General features: G+C 44.6%; 1 protein-coding gene across 4 annotated transcripts in view; it reads left to right on the top strand.

Moving 5' to 3' along the window:
• CTPS1 (CTP synthase 1) overlaps positions 1 to 22,336 on the top strand; it is a 233,945-nt gene that overhangs the window by 115,099 nt on the left and 96,510 nt on the right. For 3 of the 4 annotated variants that reach the window (XM_077297579.1, XM_077297577.1, XM_077297578.1), the window contains exons 2-8: positions 3,191 to 3,382; positions 7,155 to 7,325; positions 9,794 to 9,894; positions 12,544 to 12,660; positions 16,417 to 16,500; positions 16,607 to 16,687; positions 17,937 to 18,088. In XM_077297579.1, coding sequence (XP_077153694.1) covers positions 3,217 to 3,382; positions 7,155 to 7,325; positions 9,794 to 9,894; positions 12,544 to 12,660; positions 16,417 to 16,500; positions 16,607 to 16,687; positions 17,937 to 18,088 — 872 coding nt within the window. In that variant the 5' untranslated portion in view covers positions 3,191 to 3,216. The remainder of the gene's footprint in view (positions 1 to 3,190; positions 3,383 to 7,154; positions 7,326 to 9,793; positions 9,895 to 12,543; positions 12,661 to 16,416; positions 16,501 to 16,606; positions 16,688 to 17,936; positions 18,089 to 22,336) is intronic. The other variant, XM_077297580.1, reaches the window with a different exon arrangement.

Below are 22,336 nucleotides of genomic sequence, written 5' to 3' on the forward strand. Positions count from 1 at the left end.
GTGTGTGTGTACAGTACAGACCAAAAGTTTGGACACGCCTTCTCATTCAAAGATTTTTCTGTATTTTCATGACTATGAAAATTGTACATTCACACTGAAGGCGTCAAAACTATGAATTAACACATGTGGAATTATATACTTAACAAAAAAGTGTGAAATTATGTCTTATATTCTAGGTTCTTCAAAGTAGCCACCTTTTGCTTTGATTACTGCTTTGCACACTCTTGGCATTCTCCTGATGAGCTTCAAGAGGTAGTCACCGGGAATGGTTTTCACTTCACAGGTGTGCCCTGTCAGGTTTAATAAGTGGGATTTCTTGCCTTATAAATGGGGTTGGGACCATCAGTTGTGTTGTGCAGAAGTCTGGTGGATACACAGCTGATATTCCTACTGAATAGACTGTTGGCTGCTTTTTTCTTGCCATAATACAAATTCTAAGTAAAGGATAACGAGTGGCCATCATTACTTAAGAAATGAAGGTCTGTCAGTCCGAAAAATTGGAAAAACTTTGAAAGTGTCCCCAAGTGCAGCTGCAAAAACCATCAAGCGCTACAAAGAAACTGGCTCACATGAGGACCGCCCCAGGAAAGGAAGACCAAGAGTCACCTCTGCTTCTGAGGATAAGTTTATCTGAGTCACCAGCCTCAGAAATCGCAGGTTAACAGCAGCTCAGATTAGAGACCAGGTCAATGGTACACAGAGTTCTAGCAGCAGACACCTCTCTACAACAACTGTTAAGAGGAGACTTTGTGCAGCAGGCCTTCATGGTAAAATAGCTGCTAGGAAACCAGTGCTAAGGACAGGCAACAAGCAGAAGAGACTTGTTTGGGCTAAAGAACACAAGGAATGGACATTAGACCAGTGGAAATCTGTGCTTTGGTCTGATGAGTCCAAATTTGAGATCTTTGGTTCCAACCACCGTGTCTTTGTGCGATGCAGAAAAGGTGAACGGATGGACTCTACATGCCTGGTTCCCACCGTGAAGCATGGAGGAGGTGTGATGGTGTGGGAGTGCTTTGCTGGTGATACTGTTGGGGATTTATTCAAAATTTAAGGCATACTGAATGAGCATGGCTACCACAGCATCTTGCAGCGGCATGCTATTCCATCCGGTTTGCGTTTAGTTGGACCGTCATTTATTTGACAATGACCCCAAACACACCTCCAGGCTGTGTAAGGGCTATTTGACGAAAAAGGAGAGTGATGGGGTGCTACGCCAGATGACCTGGCCTCTGCAGTCGCCAGACCTGAACCCAATCGAGATGGTTTGGGGTGAGCTGGACTGCAGGGTGAAGGCAAAAGGGCCAACAAGTGCTAAGCATCTCTGGGAACTCCTTCAAGACTGTTGGAAGAGCATTCCCGGTGACTACCTCTTGAAGCTCATCAGGAGAATGCCAAGAGTGTGCAAAGCAGTAATCAAAGCAAAAGTTGGCTTCTTTGAAGAACCTAGAATATAAGACACATTTTCAGTTGTTTCACACTTTTTTGTTAAAGGGACTGTCACCTGAATTTGGAGGGAACAATTTTCAGCCATAGAGGCGGGGTTTTCGGCTGTTTGATTCACCCTTTCCTTAGCCGCTGGCTGCATGCTGGCTGCAATATTGGATTGAAGTTCATTCTCTGTCCTCCATAGTACACGCCTGCGTAAGGCAAGATTGGCTTGTGCCGGCATGTACTACGGAGGACAGAGAATGAACTTCAATCCAATATTGCAGCCAGCGGGTAAGGAAAGGGTGAATCAAACAGCCGAAAACCCCGCCTCTATGGCTGAAAATTGTTCCGTCCAAATTCAGATGACAGAGTCCCTTTAAGTATATAATTCCAGCTGTGTTAATTCATAGTTTTGATGCCTTCAGTGTGAATTTACAATTTTCATAGTCATGAAAATACGGAAAAATCTTTGAGGTGGCCAAACTTTTGATCTGTACTGTATGTGTATATGTATATGTTTTCACGAATATTTGAGCCCATGGATCCATTCTATGTCCATTTTGCAAACCGGCAAGATTCGCCGTACTGATGCCATACGGAGGTTTACATGTGCAAAATACACAGCCACACTTTGCCTTTGTAACGGGGGCCAGGGTGGTAGCCGTACCGAGGGATTGCTGCTGCTTCCTCATCACACCCCGACGCTCCGCTACAGAAATATCATGTCCATTTTGTGGTGTGGTGTGTGTGTCACGTATTTCACCCACCTGTGGGTCAGAATCCTTCACAGCATACAGGGCTCCAATCCGTTGCAGACACACATAAATGTTCTCAAAGTCCAAGTTCATTTTCAATAAAACTTTACTTAACTCGTGCATCTTCATAACAGTTACAGTCCATCCATTTTCCCAATACATGAGTAATCCATCTCCTGCATTTTCCCTGGTCTGCTACCTCAGCTTTTCTTCCTGCACCATGGCTCCCAGGCCCGCAGCTTCCTGAACCATCCAGCTCGCTGATACTGAGTGCTCCCCGTCCACTTTCCCCATCTTGGGTGAAAATTCAGGTTGCCTCCACAATTCCTGTTCGGACCGTAAGTCCCGGACGTCACGGGAGGTAACCCACAGACTACCACTGATTCTTCCAGGCTGCCTCGCTCTCTTAACTCTACACTGTTGCTCTGTTCAGCTTTGTCACAACTCCTTCTAGAACAATTCTCCTCACACAGCTTTAGCTCCTCCCACTACCTGAAAATTACCTCAGGAAGGCACTCTCCCTGCCACTACACTGGCTCCGCCCCCTTTCTCAACTGTCACCACTCTGACTGAAACCAGTTCTCAACACAATCTAATCTACTCTACAGCGCCCCCCCTAACACTAACCCGCAACTACACTGCCATAACCCTTACCAGTGCTGATCTACCACTGCCACTGACTGTCCCTATTCCTGTCCCTAACACACAGATATCGGAACAGTGTCAGCCATTATGATATTAAACAGTGTCAAATATCATAAACCACACAGGGCACACAGCAAACACAAAAAGTACCCAGTTTCATTAGGTAGGCATGCACAGGAATGCCGGGCTCAAACCAGCCGCCTGCACACCCCCTTACACCTATGGATGACATACGGATCACTCTTCAGGGAACATTTCTGCGTATTTGGTCTATAAAAAAAAAAAAAAAAAAGGACCATATTTTTATTCATTTTGTGTGACTCCAGCCTTACACTGATACCACGTGCTCTTCTCAACAGTTTTTCTTACAGCCTCATTTGACATCATGAAGTACATCCTAGTGACGGGCGGTGTGATATCTGGTATTGGGAAGGGGATCATTGCAAGCAGCATAGGGACGATCCTAAAATCCAGCTCCTTGCACGTCACTTCAATCAAGATTGATCCATACATTAACATTGACGCTGGGACGTTCTCTCCTTACGAACATGGTATGTGGAACGGTTAACACTTGTGACTAGTGATGAGTGAGCGTGCATTGAGGACGCACTCTGTCTAAAGAAACTCTGAAGTCATTGTCCTCTGGCTCGCTCAACACTATTGTCTCAGGGGCCTAAGGGCCACACAACGGAGCCACGGGCCGCATGCGGGGTCACATGTGCGAGTCCTGTTCTAAAGCATTAGAGCTTGTTCACACTGGTGAGTAGCCAGCGTGTAACTCAGCTGAGTGTTCTCTGATATCAGATAGCGCTCCCTCCAATGTTATACTGTGGTGCCGCCTAGCGTTTATTCTCCCATGCCGAGTCACCATGAGAAACATCAGACTGCACTCTGTCATCAGTGTCTCATCAGTGTTTGTCACATAGGGACAAATAAGTGACAAAGCTTCTCTCATGCTTTTGCTATGTCGAACACGAACAATGCATGGATGCCACTTTTTTATATATATATATATATATATATCATCAATAGACTTTCATTGGCATTTTTCATCCAACCTGCTGGAAAAAAAAACGGGGCTTGTGTATAGCACTATAGTCTATAATGGGTCCATGAAATAAAATTGTACATGTATGTAAAATACGGTCATCTTAAAGGGACCCTGTCTCCAGTTATAAACTATGCCAATCACCCTTAAGATCATGAGAATGATGATCCTGCAACTCCTTTATATCTTCATAGGTGCCTCTGCATACCTCAGAAAATGTTATCTGTCCTACTCTGTATGTAAATTATGCGATCTGATTGGTGTTTCCAAATTGTGATCAGCGTCACCCGCGCAGTGGGATTCTTATCAGAGCACAGTGAGCTTGCGCAGCTCTCCGATCCCACTGCACAGGCACAGACTTTAAACACTACGTGTATGACGGCGACGTAGCCCAGTTAGTAGAGGCGACTGCGGTTGGACGGACCAAGGCGGCGCTGATTACAATTTGGAAACGCCCACTGGGCTGCTTAATTTACATGCAGAGTGGGACAGGTATAAAACACATTTTCTGAGGTTTTCAGGGGCACCTCTGAGGATATAAAGGGGTTGGAGGATCATCTTAAAGGCTATGGGTATAGTTAATAAGCAAAGAAATGTCAGGCTCCATTTAATGACACCTTATAGAAATATTTCTTGTGTGTCATATTGGAACCAACCTCTGTTCTCAGAATTCAGCCACACTGCCTTAGGACTCATTCAGACGTCCATTTTTAAACCCTAATGTGTAACATTCTTACCAGTGTCGTCAGTGTCAGGTTTTAGCATCATTGTCTTTCACATATGGATATATACCGTATATACTCGAGTAGAAATGGACCCGCCCCCCCCCCAATTTTGCCACAAAAAACTGGGAAAACTTAATGACTCGAGTATAAGCCTAGGGTGAGAAATGCAGCAGCTACTGGTAAATTTCAAAAGTAAAAATAGATGCCAATAAAAGTAGACATCAGTATGCTCCATAGAGTTCATGATGGGCCCCATAAGATGCTCCATGCAAAATACACCCCATATAATCCTGCATAAAGGCTAATAATGGCCCCATAAGATGCTCCATAGACATTTTTACCCCATATAGTGCTGCACAAACGTTGTGGCCTCATAAGATGCTCCATAAAGATATTTGCCCCATACAGTGCTGCACAAACGTTGATTATGGCCCCATAAGATGCTCCATAGAGATATTTACCCCATATACTGTTGCTGCGATTAAAAAAAAAAATCACATACTCTGCTCTCATCGCTCAGGCTCCTGGCACTTTCAATATTCACCTCTCCTTGTTCTGGGCGCTGCTCCGTCTTCAGCGTCTTCTGCACTGACGTTCAGGCAGAGGGAGCTCGCTAACCATGTCACCGCCATCTCTGACCTGAGCGTCACTACAGAAGACGAAGACGGAGCAGCGCCCAGAACGAGGAGAGGTGAATATCGTGCAGCGCTCCCCCTCCCCATTATACTCACCTGCTCCTGACGCGGTCCCTGGTGCTCCGGCGCTGCAGCTTCTTCCTGTACTGAGCGGTCACCGTTACCGCTCATTACAGTAATGAATATGCGGCTTCACCCCTATGGGAGTGGAGTCGGGTCCATATTCATTACTGTAATGAGCGGTACCATGTGACCGCTCACTACAGGAAGAACCTGCGGCGCCGGGAGAACCAGGGACCTGCATGGACCGCACCGGGAGCAGGTGAGTATTATTAGACTTCCCTCCCCTGTCGACCCCTGGGTATGACTCGAGTATAAGCCGAGAGGGGGACTTTCAGCCCCAAAAAATGGGCTGAAAATCTCGGCTTATACACGAGTATATACGGTTCATTTCAAACCTTCACCTATCCTTTACATTATTAAACACTGATAGCACATGGATGCCATCTCTCTGCTTTCTCCGTGTTTCATCAGACTCAGATTGGCTTTGTGAAAAACAGACGTATAAATAGTACCATAGTTTGTAATGGGTACATGTTCTATCTGTGAAAAATCCAGATATTATTTATTGTGCTTGTATTGGGCGATCATATAGCACAACACTTTGCAGGTCATCCCTGCCCATTGGTATGGACAGTTTCTCCATCACTTCCTGGCACTTTAGCAGGCTTCTAATTCAATATTCCTGTACCAGCTGCCTTCACTGATGTCACAAAGCAAGTGGCAGCAGGGAGAATATTTCAGTTTTTCTCCCTGTAGCTGTGCTCATATTAAGGCCTCATTCACACGTGAGTATTTTTCAAGTACGCAAGAAAAAAATGATACCAGTGTTTTTGTTGTCATCCGTAGTTTTCATGAACGAATGAGTAAATGACAAACCTTTTCCTTTTCTTTGCAATGTTAAATATGAACAGTCCAGATACCGTCCATGTACGTATTTTTCATGGACCTATAGACTTGTATTGGCACCTTTCATCCGTGATAATGGAACAAAAAGGACATGTCTGAGTTCTGCACAGACACCCAGATGGTGAAAATCGACATGAGAATAGCCCCATAGATTAAAATGGTTGTGTTGTATTCAGGAAGAACATAGATTGAACACCTACATGTAACGTGTACATCTAAATGAGGCCCATGATTTTAATGCTATATCTGCAGGTATATAGTGTTTCTGGACGTGACAGGTAAGTTCTATAAAACAGTAAATGACGGAGTTTAGTATTCCTAAAAAAACCAATCTAATACCGCAAGCACCTCTGGTGACTTAAGAATGGCGTCCATAGGTTAAAAAACATGCCTATCTATATGGGGAAAATGCCACCTCAATAAAGAGTAGGTTGTCTCTCAAAGCACAAGCCCTTATTTAGTTTTGGCTTGTATGGCTATAAAAGTAGAAAGCTAAGATCAAAGAAAAGGCAAGTCTCCTGGCTCTCTGAACAAGAAATAAAAGGGTTAAATTATAAATGTTACCGATTACAACTGTTGTTTTTGGTGTTTTTTTTCCCACATGTAGTTGGTACTCTTTTGTAAAAAAATAACATGTAAATCCCTATCCTTTTAACAAACCTATGCAAAATGCTTGGTGACGTACGGCTTACTGTGTGGATTTAAACTGGGCAGCGAAGGGTAAACTCACATTGTAGCACCGATTCTGCAATTTACGTAACACCTGTAGATTGGATTTTATAAACCCATCCAAATGTAATAAAAAGCATGCACATTGCAGAAATCCCGTGCCACACATGATTTGCTGTGGATTTTCAGCAAGATCCAAGGCCCATGAAAATGGAGTCGGCCCTATTATCTATAATATATTTGCTGTTGTCGCCCGTCTTGTCTTTGTCTTCTGTAGGGGAAGTGTTTGTCCTTGATGATGGTGGCGAGGTGGACCTAGACCTCGGAAACTATGAGCGTTTCCTGGACATCCGACTTACGAAAGACAACAATTTGACCACTGGAAAGATTTATCAGTCTGTCATTAACAAAGAAAGAAAAGGAGACTATCTGGGGAAAACTGTTCAAGGTGAAGGAATGACATGAGGTCTATGGGTGACTGCACTGCTGTGGAGATGAGGAATGTCACTGTCTTCTGGTGTGTGCTGCCAGCAGAAATGATCTTCTATAGCTCCATCACTGACATATTCTAATGCAACTTCATGTACAGGTCCTTCTCAAAAAATTAGCATATAGTGTTAAATTTCATTATTTACCATAATGTAATGATTACAATTAAACTTTCATATATTATAGATTCATTATCCACCAACTGAAATTTGTCAGGTCTTTTATTGTTTTAATACTGATGATTTTGGCATACAACTCCTGATAACCCAAAAAACCTGTCTCAATAAATTAGCATATTTCACCCGTCCAATCAAACAAAAGTGTTTTTTAATAACAAACAAAAAAACCATCAAATAATAATGTTCAGTTATGCACTCAATACTTGGTCGGGAATCCTTTGGCAGAAATGACTGCTTCAATGCGGCGTGGCATGGAGGCAATCAGCCTGTGACACTGCTGAGATGTTATGGAGGCCCAGGATGCTTCAATAGCGGCCTTAAGCTCATCCAGAGTGTTGGGTCTTGCGTCTCTCAACTTTCTCTTTACAATATCCCACAGATTCTCTATGGGGTTCAGGTCAGGAGAGTTGGCAGGCCAATTGAGCACAGTAATACCATGGTCAGTAAACCATTTACCAGTGGTTTTGGCACTGTGAGCAGGTGCCAGGTCGTGCTGAAAAATGAAATCTTCATCTCCATAAAGCATTTCAGCCGATGGAAGCATGAAGTGCTCCAAAATCTCCTGATAGCTAGCTGCATTGACCCTGCCCTTGATGAAACACAGTGGACCAACACCAGCAGCTGACATGGCACCCCACACCATCACTGACTGTGGGTACTTGACACTGGACTTCAGGCATTTTGGCATTTCCTTCTCCCCAGTCTTCCTCCAGACTCTGGCACCTTGATTTCCGAATGACATGCAAAATTTGCTTTCATCAGAAAAAGTACTTGGGACCACTTAGCAACAGTCCAGTGCTGCTTCTCTGTAGCCCAGGTCAGGCGCTTCTGCCGCTGTTTATGGTTCAAAAGTGGCTTTACCTGGGGAATGCGGCACCTGTAGCCCATTTTTTGCACACGCCTGTGCACGGTGGCTCTGGATGTTTCCACACCAGACTCAGTCCACTGCTTCCTCAGGTTCCCCAAGGTCTGGAATCGGTCCTTCTCCACAATCTTCCTCAGGGTCCGGTCACCTCTTCTCGTTGTACAGCGTTTTCTGCCACATTGTTTCCTTCCAGCAGACTTACCATTGAGGTGCCTTGATACAGCACTCTGGGAACAGCCTATTTGTTGAGAAATTTCTTTCTGGGTCTTACCCTCTTGCTTGAGGGTGTCAATGATGGCCTTCTTGACATCTGTCAGGTCGCTAGTCTAACCCATGATGGGGGTTTTGAGTAATGAACCAGGCGGGGAGTTTTTAAAAGCCTCAGGTATCTTTTGCATGTGTTTAGAGTTAATTAGTTGATTCATAAGATTAGGGTAATAGGTCATTTAGAGAACCTTTTCTTGATATGCTAATTTATTGAGACAGGTTTTTTGGGTTATCAGGAGTTGTATGCCAAAATCATCAGTATTAAAACAATAAAAGACCTGACAAATTTCAGTTGGTGGATAATGAATCTATAATATATGAAAGTTTAATTGTAATCATTACATTATGGTAAATAATGAAATTTAACACTATATGCTAATTTTTTGAGAAGGACCTGTATAGATGGTCTGACCTCTAATGAGGGTCTCTACAATCATGAGAGACAGACCCTACATGAAGAATATGCAGTAAAGGCAACTCCTGCGGGCCTTGTTTCTGCTGCCGCCTTCCATGGCTGACAAGCTTTCTATTCTTTGTAAATATCCAAAATAACTCGGCACTCAAATATTTGAAGAGAAGAAAATTCTATTTATTTTGCATCCAGACATAGAACCAGTTGTTGAATGTTTTCGGTCCAAGGTGGACCTTCCTCAGAACAGTTCTATCAATATATAGACCCGGGGCTGGTGGTATACTATGTCGCTTAGTGATCCAGTGGTCAGCACGTTGTGGAACTCCAGCGATGGTGGCGTTCTATATCGTCAAGGGAAGCGCGCTTCACTAAGCGACATAGTACGCCACCAGCCCCGGGTCTATATACTGATAAATTTAACTGTTATGAGGAAGGACCACCTTGGACCGAAAATGTTCAACAACTGGTTCTATGTCTGGACGCAAAATAAATTGAATTTTCTTCTCTTCATAAATATTTGAGTGCCGAGTTATTTAGGATATTTGCTATTAAGGGTGGGATACCCTACTTGAGCACCGACATCCATGCTCCTACAGAGTGCCGTGTTTGCTTATTTCTATTCTTTGTGTCCTATGAGAAGAAACATTGATTGAATACATCACGTTGTAGAGGGATGGTATTTGTGACATGTTGTTTGTTTGCAGTGGTTCCTCACATCACAGATGCTATCCAGGAGTGGGTGAGGCGACAGGCCTCGATTCCTGTAGATGAGGACGGCACAAAACCAGAAGTCTGTGTAATTGAGGTACACAAAGGTTTTTTGTGACACTTTCTACCTTATTGGTCTGTGACTCTCCATCTCTTACACAATTTATATTGCTATATATATATATATATATATATATATATATATACATACACATCTCTCTATCCCCTTTATACACTTTAAAAAGCTGTTCACAGAAAAGTGTTAGATAGTGGCTCAGTAGTTAGCACTGTACTTTGCAGTCTGGATTCATATCCCATCAAGGACAACATCGGCAAGGAGTCTGTATGTTCTCCCCGTGTTTGCGTGGGTTTCCCAAAGACATACTGATAGGGAATTGAACTTGTAAGCCCTGATGTGGGAGACAGTAATGATGGGGTATGTAAAGTGCTGTGGAAATAATAATAATTATAAAAAAAAATAATAAAAATAATAATAATAATAATAATAATCTAATATATAATTGCCTAGAATACTACTTCCTGCAATTTGTGCCAACTTCCGTGGCTTTGTCCGGAGCTAATGTCCGGAGCTAATGTCCGGAGATAAGTGACCGTCACCAGTGTCCTACACCCAGGCAGAGCACAGTGGCCCCAGGCAGAGCACAGTGGCCCCAGGCAGAGCACAGTGGCCCCAGGCAGAGCACAGTGGCCCCAGGCAGAGCACAGTGGCCCCAGGCAGAGCACAGTGGCCCCAGGCAGAGCACAGTGGCCCCAGGCAGAGCACAGTGGCCCCAGGCAGAGCACAGTGGCCCCAGGCAGAGCACAGTGGCCCCAGGCAGAGCACAGGGGCCCCAGGCAGAGCACACACCAAATCGGAGGCCGAGGGGCCCCGCCAACCAAATCGGAGGCCGAGGGGCCCCGCCAACCAAATCGGAGGCCGAGGGGCCCCGCCAACCAAATCGGAGGCCGAGGGGCCCCGCCAACCAAATCGGAGGCCGAGGGGCCCCGCCAACCAAATCGGAGGCCGAGGGGCCCCGCCAACCAAATCGGAGGCCGAGGGGCCCCGCCAACCAAATCGGAGGCCGAGGGGCCCCGCCAACCAAATCGGAGGCCGAGGGGCCCCGCCAACCAAATCGGAGGCCGAGGGGCCCCGCCCACCACATCGGAGGCCGAGGGTCCCGGCCCACCACATCGGAGGCCGAGGGTCCCGGCCCACCACATCGGAGGCCGAGGGTCCCCGCCCACCACATCGGAGGCCGAGGGTCCCCGCCCACCACATCGGAGGCCGAGGGTCCCCGCCCACCACATCGGAGGCCGAGGGTCCCCGCCCACCACATCGGAGGCCGAGGGTCCCCGCCCACCACATCGGAGGCCGAGGGTCCCCGCCCACCACATCGGAGGCCGAGGGTCCCCGCCCACCACATCGGAGGCCGAGGGTCCCCGCCCACCACATCGGAGGCCGAGGGTCCCCGCCCACCACATCGGAGGCCGAGGGTCCCCGCCCACCACATCGGAGGCCGAGGGTCCCCGCCCACCACATCGGAGGCCGAGGGTCCCCGCCCACCACATCGGAGGCCGAGGGTCCCCACCTGTGAAAATTTTACTGTGAAAATACCTGATGGGCACACAAGTATGCGCCAGTATGGGTACTAAGAGCTTTTCCACATAATAATGAAATATTTTAAAATGTCATAGAACATACCAATATACATAGTTATTGATACATATTATTTATTATTTACATTATTGTTCTTAAGCAAAGAACCGTTGTTGTGGCATTTGCCACAACACGCAAAGTTGTTGTCTGATGTCTTTCATCACTCCCCTCATAAGCATGTTCATGGATCCTGTGTAACTGTACCTTAAATAACAAGAATTGTCAAGAGCTGGTGAGTGCAGCCATTTTTTGTTCTTTCTTACTATTATTTATTAATTGTATTATTCTTACATTTGAATAAATAAAGTATATATGGATTCTAGTCTCCCGATTCTTTAGAATCGGGCTGCCATCTAGTAAAATAATAATAATCTTTATTATATAAGTGAGTAAAATAAATGTGCTGGGGTGATTACTAATCGAAGGGAGAACGGCATGTCTGGCGTCTTATCTCTTGGGTTCAGATAGTGGTTTTTCCCAAGTTCAGTGGCCCCTGTCGAAGCTTATGTCTGAATTCCCCCTACCTTCAGGGATTCAGGTGTATGTGCCGACTGCGCAGTTGACTATAATAATTTTAGTTGTCCTATCTGAGTGCGGCATGGTGTAGGAACAGGGACCTAAGTTGTATGTTACTAGGCGACTTGCTACTGTTTCGATACAATCCCTGTTTTCTCTGCTGCAGATCTAGCAGTTCTCTGAATGCTGAGCTCTGATAAATCCCCCACTGAATGGCAGCTTTCTGTGTACAGTGTGCATAGCATAAAAAGAAAACTGCCAATCTCGGTGGTTTGGGTGGGGACATACAGAGCTCATAAATACTGATGACTACCTGGCAGCAGGTTTACTAGTCCTCCAGTGATGATTTGTTCACAAAACAGTGATTTTATCAAAATTACAATAATCAGCTCCGTAAGTGACACATCACTAGAATCGGGGTCTCTGTCTTTTCATTATGCTGCTCTCAGATTAGGTGGTGAGCACCGAATAGCAGTATTTAAATCAAGCTTTGAGATTGCATTTGCAGCAATTTGCTAAAAGATTTACAGATGTGATAATTTGCCCCTTATACTTGTGTCTTTTATCTTATAGCTAGGAGGAACCGTGGGTGACATTGAAAGTATGCCCTTCGTAGAAGCTTTTCGTCAGTTCCAGTTCCAAGCTCAAAGAGAGAACTTTTGTAATATCCATGTTAGTCTTGTACCTCAGGTAAGACCCAAGCAGCAATTGTCTGCACTGATTGGCAGGGCAGGCAGGACTTTGTTTTTGAGACCCATGTGAAATGACTTGCTTTTATTACTTGTGGATTGGTATTCTTTGATGTCACTAAGACCAGGATGTTTTGGTTCTAAATGACAAACCTCTGGGTTTGTTGCATAAATGATGGTTTCATGGTCTGGCTTGTTTGCACCATTTCTTAGTGTTAACCCCTTAACGTCTGCTGATATGCCTTTAACAGTGGCAGTTAAGGGTACTTATTCCTCAGTGCCGCTTTTTAATGGCGCTCAGAAATAAGTAGATGGCTCCCCACCCCCAGCGTTGGAAAATCTCTGGGGTCTCAGCTACCGGAGAACATGATTCGGGTCACTTTTTACTGTCTCCAGTGTTGCAATCACCGTTATGTCAGATTTCCCATTTATTTCTCTCTCCTCTGATATGATCTATCATACCATAGGAGAAGGAAATGGAGGTCCCCCAAGCCCCCTCTGGTCCCCCCAGCTCTGTCCCTCAGTGTCTTCTTCCTGGACCAAATGTCGGGCACATGCGCAATGCCCCCTTTGAGATCTGTCTGCCGGCACCCGACATCAATAGATGATTTTTCCTGTTGGTTAATTTTATCACAGTGATCAAAATTAAAAAATAGTATATCCCCTTTATCACCCCCTTAGTTAAGTAAAAATAATATAAAATAAAAAGTATATTTTCAATTGGGGTAGGGGCTAGGGCTAGAGTTGGGGTTGGGGCTAGGGTTGGGGTTGAGGTTGGAGCTAGGGCTGGGATTGGGGATAGGGTGGGGGGCTGTGGGGGTTTCCACTATTCAGGTACATCCGGAGGTCTCCAAACGTGACATGGTGCCCTCCATTGATTCCAGACAATTTTGCATTCTAAAAGGTCAAATAGTGCTCCCTCCCTTCTGAGCCCTGCCATGTGCCCAAACTGGCTTTCTCACATACGGGGTATCGGTATACTCAGGAGAAATTGCACAACAAATTATGTGGTCCATTTTCTCTTGTTACCCTTGTAAAAATAAAAAGTTTGGGTGTAAATTTAATTTTTTTTTGTGGAGAATAAAAGTTAAATATTTTTTTCCTTCCACTTTGCTTTAGTTCCCGTGAAGCAGATAAAGGGTTAATAAACTTCTTGAATGTGATTTTGAGCACCTTGAGGGGTGCAGTTTTTAGAATGGTGTCATACTTAGGCTACTTTCACACCCGCGTCGGACGACACACGACAAATTGCGTCGTTGCGACGTACCGACACTAGCAGTGAATGCGCCGCACAACGGGGGCAGCGGATGCTGTTTTTCAACGCATCCGCTGCCCCATTGTGAGGTGCGGGGGGGGGCGGAGTTCCGGCTGCGTATGCGCGGTCGGAAAAGACAGGAACGACGCACCAAAAAACGTTACAAGCAACGTTTTTTGGTGGCGACTGTCCGACGCAACCGTCGCACGACAGTTGCGACGTGTGGCAATGCGTCGCTAATGCAAGTCAATGGAGAATAAACGCATCCTGCAAGCACTTTTGCAGGATGCGTTTTTTCTACAAAACGACGCATAGCGATGTGCAGTGCACGACGCTAGTGTGAAAGTAGCCTTAGTTATTTTCTATCATATAGACCCCTCACAGTGACTTCAAATGTGATGTGGTCCCTTGAAAAAAAAAAATAAAAAAAATGGTGTTGTTAAAATGAGAAAATGCTGGTCGACTTTTAACCCTTGTAACCACCTAAGGGAAAAAAAAAAATTTTGGTTCCGAAATTGTGCTGATGTACAGTAGACATATGGGAAATGTTACTACTTAAGTATTTTGTGTGACATATCTAATCCATATCTGATTCAAGGGCATAAAAATTCATAGTTGGAAAATTGCAACATTTTTGCCAAATTTCCGTTTTTTTGCAAATAAACTCAGGTAATGTCAAGGAAATTTCACCACCAACACGAAGTACAATATGTCACTAGAAAACCATGTCAGAATCACTGGGACCCGTTGAAGCGTTCCAGAGTTATAACATCATAAAGGGACAGTGGTCAGAATTGTAAAAATTGGCCTGGTCATTAACGTGCAAACCACCCTTGGGGGTTAAGGGGTTAAGAGTAAAACCAATAGCCTCACTCTCGGCATGATTACTACAATCACCCTGTTTAACAGAAAAATAAGAAGCCAGTCGTAAATCTTCTGTAGAAGGAATAAATCACATTCCAATTCAAATCAATCAGGAGAGTTCTTAGGGCAAAAAGAAAGCCCCTTAGCAATACGTCATATTCCACATTAGATAATTGAAATGATATATTTACCACCAGTTCATTGCCATTCAAATGCCCTTTGAATTGTCGACTGCGTTGATGAGCCGATGGGTGGATTAGTGCTGTATATACACACTCCAGGGATATGTGAGTACCTGTGATAGGTTGCTTTGAATTCAAGCGCCAATATGATCTGATATACTGATTGGTTGATATTGTTTACATGGCTGATTGGAACCTGTTGTGTGGATGGTTACTATGATTGGCACAATGCTTTACGTGTGTAAGGGGCGGATCTTTTAGAATTATGCTGTTTTTCTACTTGTATCTCTCATCTGTAAATATTGGTGTTTTATAGTAATGAGATGTATAACTATGTAAATGGGAACATGTTTTTGTATACTATTATGTTATTTGTATATATTCATTGAGGGCAGTAGCTTGATAGTGATTGGTGCTTGTCTGGCTCCACACTATATGGCTGCCATTTGTACTATGGAGTATACATGATAAAGACCAATATTGGTCGAAACGTTGTATGATGGCAGAATAAAGTGTTTTTTCATTAATTTTTATTTTTTTTTCACCTGGATTGGATGCTTCATTTTTTCTGTTTTGTGAGTATTTGTCTGATTTGGTCTGTAGATTTTGATCTTGCATCCTGAAATCGTCTGATGTGCTGTCGGCTGCTGCTTCTTTTACGTTGCCTAAAAAATGTGAATCTAAAATCTGTTCATGGAAAATGAAGCATGTGGCATATGTTAGGCTGTGCTTATGGAAACTGTCAGATCTTTATCTGTTTAGAACTGTAGCATCTTCAGTCTTCAGCAAGGTGGTTTCATGGAATACCTAAGGTACTGTGCTACTTTTCCAAGGGGTTCTGCTCGAACATGTAATTAGCACATGCAGTACGCACATACAACACAGTGGCATTTATCATATCCCATCCTATGTCATCTGGGATATAAGTGCTTGGTGATAATGGCATTGCTGGTTTGCTAGTACAACTTTCCTAGGCTTAATCCCGGCCAACACTCTGCATCAATGTGCTGTTTGTGATTTTCCTGTGTCTGGTCTGTGAATTAAACATACATTTGTTTTGGGTAATTTTGATTCATGAGTTTAATAAAAAACAAATATGTCCCCATGACACACGGTCAATGAAATCAAGGACGTGTGACTGGCTCCATAGACTATAGAGGGTAGAATACGTACGTCACTCGTGGACCTCTGAGTGAGCAGTTAAGGTTCAGGGCTGCTTTTGGAGACAGATAATTCTAATTTCTTATTAATTGCAGATTTTTTTTTCTTTCCTGTCCAATATTATTTTTTTATCTTTTGTACCTTATGATTTTTTTCTATCAAATATGAGTTTATAAATAAAAAGTTTAACTAAAAACTGTATTTCAGGGGAAATCTTACATGGTGCACTTCATTGCACCCCCAGGTAATGTGTATGTTGAGTAAATAGTTTTTTGTTTTTTTTTGTAACTTGCAGCCGAGTGCCACTGGTGAACAGAAAACCAAGCCCACTCAGAACAGCGTACGGGAGCTGCGTGGTCTAGGTCTCTCACCAGATTTAGTAAGTAATTATGCCGTTGATTAAAAAATAACCTGAATCAGCAAACATCTAAATTTTGCTTTCCTTGTGGACTAAACCAATCCATGCCCCAATCAATTTTTTTTAGATTGTTTGTAGGTGCACGACACCCCTGGACACCTCAGTAAAGGAGAAGATTTCAATGTTTTGTCATGTTAAACCTGAACAGGTAAGATTATAATACATGCTTTAAAGGGAGTCTGTCACCCCAAAAATCGTATATGAGCTGCGGCCACCGTCATCAGGGGCTTGTTTACAGCATTCTGTAATGCTGTAGATAAGCCCCCGATGTCACCTGAAAGAGGAGAAAAAGGTTAGATTATACTCACCCAGGGGCGGTCCCGCTGTTTGCCGTCGGGCACAATCCGGCAAGTTTTTAAAAAAACTGATCTGTTTTTTTTTCCGCTGGATCCGTTTTTTTTCTCAGAGATGTATTAGCGCCGGACTGCTCCTGATGGCCACACGTTTCATCCGTTTTTTTGCCGGATCCGTCAGAGCTGTTTCCGTCGGATGGAGAAAACGCACAGAAAGTTGTTTTTTTTCTGCCCGTCGAAAAAAAAGCCCAGCGACGGATCCAGCGAAAAACGTATGAAACTGAGATGTGAAATGATGAATCCCGCCTCCGAATCCAGTTTTTCATGCATTTTTCCATTCAAATCATGCACATTTTCCGTTCTCTCTCTAAAAAAAAAAAAACATATCAGTTGCATCAGTTTTTCACTTTTTGTAACAGATCCGTTTTTTCACAAATTCGCCAGATCCTGCCTGACAGGGAAAAAAACTGATGTGTGAAAGTAGCCTAACTATCCATATATCTTATCTACATCTATCCATGGATGGATGGATCTATCTATCGATGGATAGAAGGAATGAGATAGTTAGTTGGATAGATAGTAATGTAGAGCGAGTATACTCATTGCTCGGGTGATCTGAGTATTTGACTGCTCGGAGATTGTTTTCCCTGCCTCAGCTGAATGATTTACGGCTGCTAGCCAGCCTGAGTACATGTGGGGGTTGCTTGGGAATCCCCAGATGTAATGAAGCTGTCTAGTAGCCACAAATCATCTAGCTGCGGCGATGAAAACTAAATCTCCTAGCAGTCACAAATACTCGGAGACCACCCGAGCGTGCTCCGGAAAACCCAAGCACAGAGTATACTCGCTCATCACTAATAGATGATAGATAGGATAGATAGATAGATGACAGACAGATCTATAGATAGATCTATACATAGATCGATAGATATTATCTATCTATGGATCTGTCTGTCATTGATATTTCTGGAAGATTAGAACACTGATCTATTATAAATGTATGATAACCATATAGATGGCTATGTCCTAGGCGTTATCTCTGTTCTCATGGACACTCATCCTACAGTGTTGATGGCATTTCTAACGCCTCTCTAAATCTTCTAGGTCATCTGCGTACATGATGTGTCTTCTATATACAGAGTTCCATTGCTGCTGGAGGAACAAGGTGTAGTGGAATATTTTCGGAAACGGTTAGATCTTCCTATTGGGCGCCAGCCTCGCAAGATGCTTATGAAGTGGAAAGAAATGGCAGATAGGTAAAATGACAGTTTCTATTAATATACAGAAGGCATGAATATACAGAAATGCATATTAATGAAAATGCTACTGCCTAAATCTGCAGTTAAGAACAGTCTACTTCATAACTGTCAACCTTTTAGTACACCACAAATGTGATGTGAATTTGGCCTGAAAGTGTCCCCAAAGGTCTGGCATCTTGCATTACATTAGGTGAATTAACTTTTTTAGCAATTCACAGGTAATCAATTTTTCTGGAGTATGGCTATGTCTGTATCTAAACATATGAAGTACGTATCTAAACGTATGTAGTACATGAAGCTTATGTACTTTGGGGTACAATAGTGTACTAAATTCCAATGTCAGAAAAATATATTGCTGCGCTTGTTGATAGTTAAAAATCTTAGTCTTTATCGATGCATTTGATAAAAAATACTCCATATCATAAAATATTAAAAAGTGAAGACTACACACAAATGGAAAACCAGAAAAGGAGACTCTCGCCTGGGAATTAACATGCAGTAAAAACCCATAGATAGATGTAAATGAATGTATTTATCACATATAATGCCATATCTCAAGAGGAAAGCATGAAACAGTGAATCTTCAGTGAATTTACTGAAGAACCTATGTAACCTAGGGATAAGTGCACACTTGTTTTGCTTAACTTCTTCGACCCAAGGTTCCTGACTCAGAATTTGTGATGCGTGCATTGAGAGCTGGTGGCTACCTGGTAATTTGAGTCCTTATTTCATGCTTTCTCCCCAGGTTTTTTTTTTTTTTTTTTTTTCTTTTCACTATGTGAGGCTTCCTTCTTGGAATATTCACTCCTCAAAATTGAAATTGCAACACCAAGAAAAATAAGTTCCGGAATTATGGAAATCACAGAATTGATAGAAACATTAATGATGTGCAAATTATTAAAAATCAAGGTGTTAAAATTTTTATTTTTCAAGTATCTGTGCCATTTGCAGAAATGCATCTACTTAAGTACATTAGCTGCTATTAATGAGTGTCTCAGGAATGCTCTGCCACGCTAAATGACTATGGGGGCACTTTGGAGAAATGGTCGAATCATTTGTTCCGCTATCAAATCAATGTAAAGCCAAGTTGTTGGTGTTCCTGGAATGAAAAGTAGAGATTTTTCACTACCATACATTATGCCAGTGACATGTTTTCTCATGCAGGTCTCTCACCAGGACTCCTACCTATGGAGTTGCCCATGCAGCATTTTTTTCTCGCCTCTCGTTTATACACATGTTGCAGCCTGAGTGGTGTAAACGTGCTACCATGTCCTGCAGCGTCTTCAGATTGTCTACCGTTAAGCACATTTGGGACTTCATTGATTAACCATTGCAAAGGGAGCTGCCGGCGGTGGATCTAGATTCATGTGCCTAATTACATTCAGTGTGGCAGAACATTCCTCAGGGAACTCATTAATAACCTCATTGATGGCATGACAAGGCGTGTAAGTGCGGGCATTTTCTGCTTCGCCTCATTGGGGGACACAGACCGTGGGTGTATGCTGCTGCCACTAGGAGGCTGACATGAAGTTGAAACAAAAAGTTCGCTCCTCTGCAGTATACACCCTCCTGCTGGCTCCAGGAGAACCAGTTCTTGCTTAGTGTCCGTAGGAGGCACACGGACGGGTCTGCTATTCAGACCCAAAACTCTTTATTAATTTACTTTTCAATTTTGACTTTACCTTTTTGATTTAAATTTTTTCCACGAATGAATGGGGCGACTGATCCTTTCAAGGTTCCGATCTCCCTAAACCATCAACAGGCGAGCACGGAGAGTGTCACCTCTCCGTATCCTCTCCTGCAATGTGGGATGCCATGCCTGAGCTGGTTTTTAGGGGCGACTGGTCCCTTAAAGAGCACCGATCTCCCCGCACCATCAACAGACGAGCACATGGCGTGTTGCCTCCATGTATCCTCTCCACCACGGAGTTCAAGCCCCCGGGATGTACGAGGCCCCTCTCTTTGGCGTATGGGCAGCCCCCACTGTGCCACCACTATTAAAGCGGATGGTACAAGGAGGCGGAAGGTCCCTCTCCACCTCCCTATTAAAGGGATGGTGGATTGAGGGTGATCCCTTTTATCCCTGCACCATCCAAGACCAGCAACGGCAGCAAGGGGACTTAAGCACCTGCCGCAAACAGCTGGGTTACCTGCCACCCGGCACCTTCTCCGGGTAAGTGCCGGGGCTGGAGGGCTCTGGACAGGCGGTCTGGGGCGACGCTGGTAAGAGGACTCATTCTGGCAGCGAGGGCGAACTTCTGGATCCCTTTTCCTATTGGCGCCGAAAAATTTAGCCCCCGCCATCTGCCGATGTGTAGGCAGCATCCCAGAAGCTGTACCTGCACTATGGTGCGCTAAGGCGGCGACGCCCACTTTTCTGGCGCTTCTCGCCTGGGACGGTAGTGCTCGCTTTTCTCAAAGCCCCCCAACAACGCCTCACTACCTTCTACCCCTGGTAACTCTCCCGCCAGCTGTGGAAATTTAGGTCCTGGGTTGGGTGTATTCATGGAAGTCACGAGGCTCCGCCCACTGACTGACATAGCGGTGTTGGCTCCGCCCCCCGGAATGGCGCCTCTCGCTCTCTGGTAGACTTCACCACCTCTGCAACTCCTGGTGGCCATCTTGGTCTACCCGGCCAGCTCACACAGGGGCGACTGCTTGTCATTAAAGGGGCACAACGACTCTGCACAGGACCTGGCAGGTGACCCTTAGAGCAAAAACATAGCGCTAATCCTATGCGGACTCCAGGAAAATCAGTACCCGGGTAAGGAAGCACTACTCTCTCCCCTTGCAGTTTCCCCCTGTAGTATTTCCCGGTCTTAAAGGCGCCATGACACCTTGTCACGGTCCAAGCTCCCAAAGGGTCTAATAAGACTATTTAATTTGCAAAGCTCGCGACCTCAAATGCGTTCAGGAGCCCTCTGTTGCCCCAATCCCAGTGTACCTAGTTCCCCTTAGTGGGCTTCGTCACTGTAGCAATCCATGGCTTCTCTGGCCAGAGAGATTGAATACCTCCGTGATTCCTCTGTGGATCGGAGCGTTAGCAGGTCTGATATAAATGGATCCTTTCCTACAAGGGAGTCATCTGCTAGCAGGGGCCGCAAGTATTCTAGAAACGTACAGGCGTCTCCGTGGTACGATTACCTGAGCAATCTTGGGCCTTGGCATCCGTGAGCTCTGTTTCTCGCTTTCCCTCACCAGAGATTTGCAGAACAAGGCTGAGTTTAAATGCCAGAGTTCCAGAAAATGGGGGACTCTCTTATTGAGGCCGTCAATCAGACTCTAAAGGTTGACGAGGATTCCGGTTCTGTCCTGGAACATACAGTGCCCTGCAAGAGGACTAATCGCCCTCATACAGCAATTACCATTCACCCGGAGGTCCGGTTTATACTTAACCGGCGCTGAGAGTGACTTGATAAACGCCTCACAGGTCAGAAGCCTCTTGAGGTGAGGTAGCCCCCTGTTTCAGCTGATCTGCGGAAAAGATTGAGCTGAGTCTCCTGCTGTGAGCCCGCCAGTGTTTTGTCCGGTATTCAGAATCCTTCTATCTTGGCCGGATGGATCATCACCCCCGGACTGTCAGAGAATCTGACTTGCTTTGTCTTTGAGGCTTCGGGTTTAGCACTATCCATTGTTTGCCGCGGCGGGGTTAGCTAAAGCCTTGGTCTCCTGGATGCCTCTTCCGATGCGGCTAGCTGCTTTGCGCTATCAGCGGCAAATGCCATCACCTTCAGAAGGACATTATGGCTCAGTGAATATGAAACAGGCTCTGTGTGCAAAAAGTCTCTGACATCTCTTCCTTACCAGAGTGGCCGTTTATTTAGAGTGAAGCTGGCTCAGCTTGTCTCTGATGCTACGGGTGGAAAGGGCAAATTTCCTCCGCAGCAAGGCTTAGACGTCCTTTTTGGCGTCAACAAGAAATCCTTTTTCGGACACCATAGATTCACGAAGGGGTTCTACTCAAACCTCTTTGAAGTTCGGTCATTACTTTGGCTGCATGGGGTCCTGGGATCAAAATCCCTTCATGGTTTATCGGACCTGCAAGATCCTTGGACAACAGTTCTGGTTAAGTGCTCTGACCCTGAGGGCCCCATTGGTTTTCTCTGCAAAGGATGCATGGATTAACGTGTTATGGGGTATTCTGTGGGGGTATTCTGTGGTACAGCCTCATTTTGCTGGGGCTGGGATCTAGACTGCAGTATACCCCACCCGAGTGGGTTTCATAGCTGTCGCAGCCCATGGCGT

This window comes from Ranitomeya variabilis, chromosome 3, assembly GCF_051348905.1.
Source record: "Ranitomeya variabilis isolate aRanVar5 chromosome 3, aRanVar5.hap1, whole genome shotgun sequence".
Taxonomy (NCBI): Eukaryota; Metazoa; Chordata; class Amphibia; order Anura; family Dendrobatidae; genus Ranitomeya; species Ranitomeya variabilis.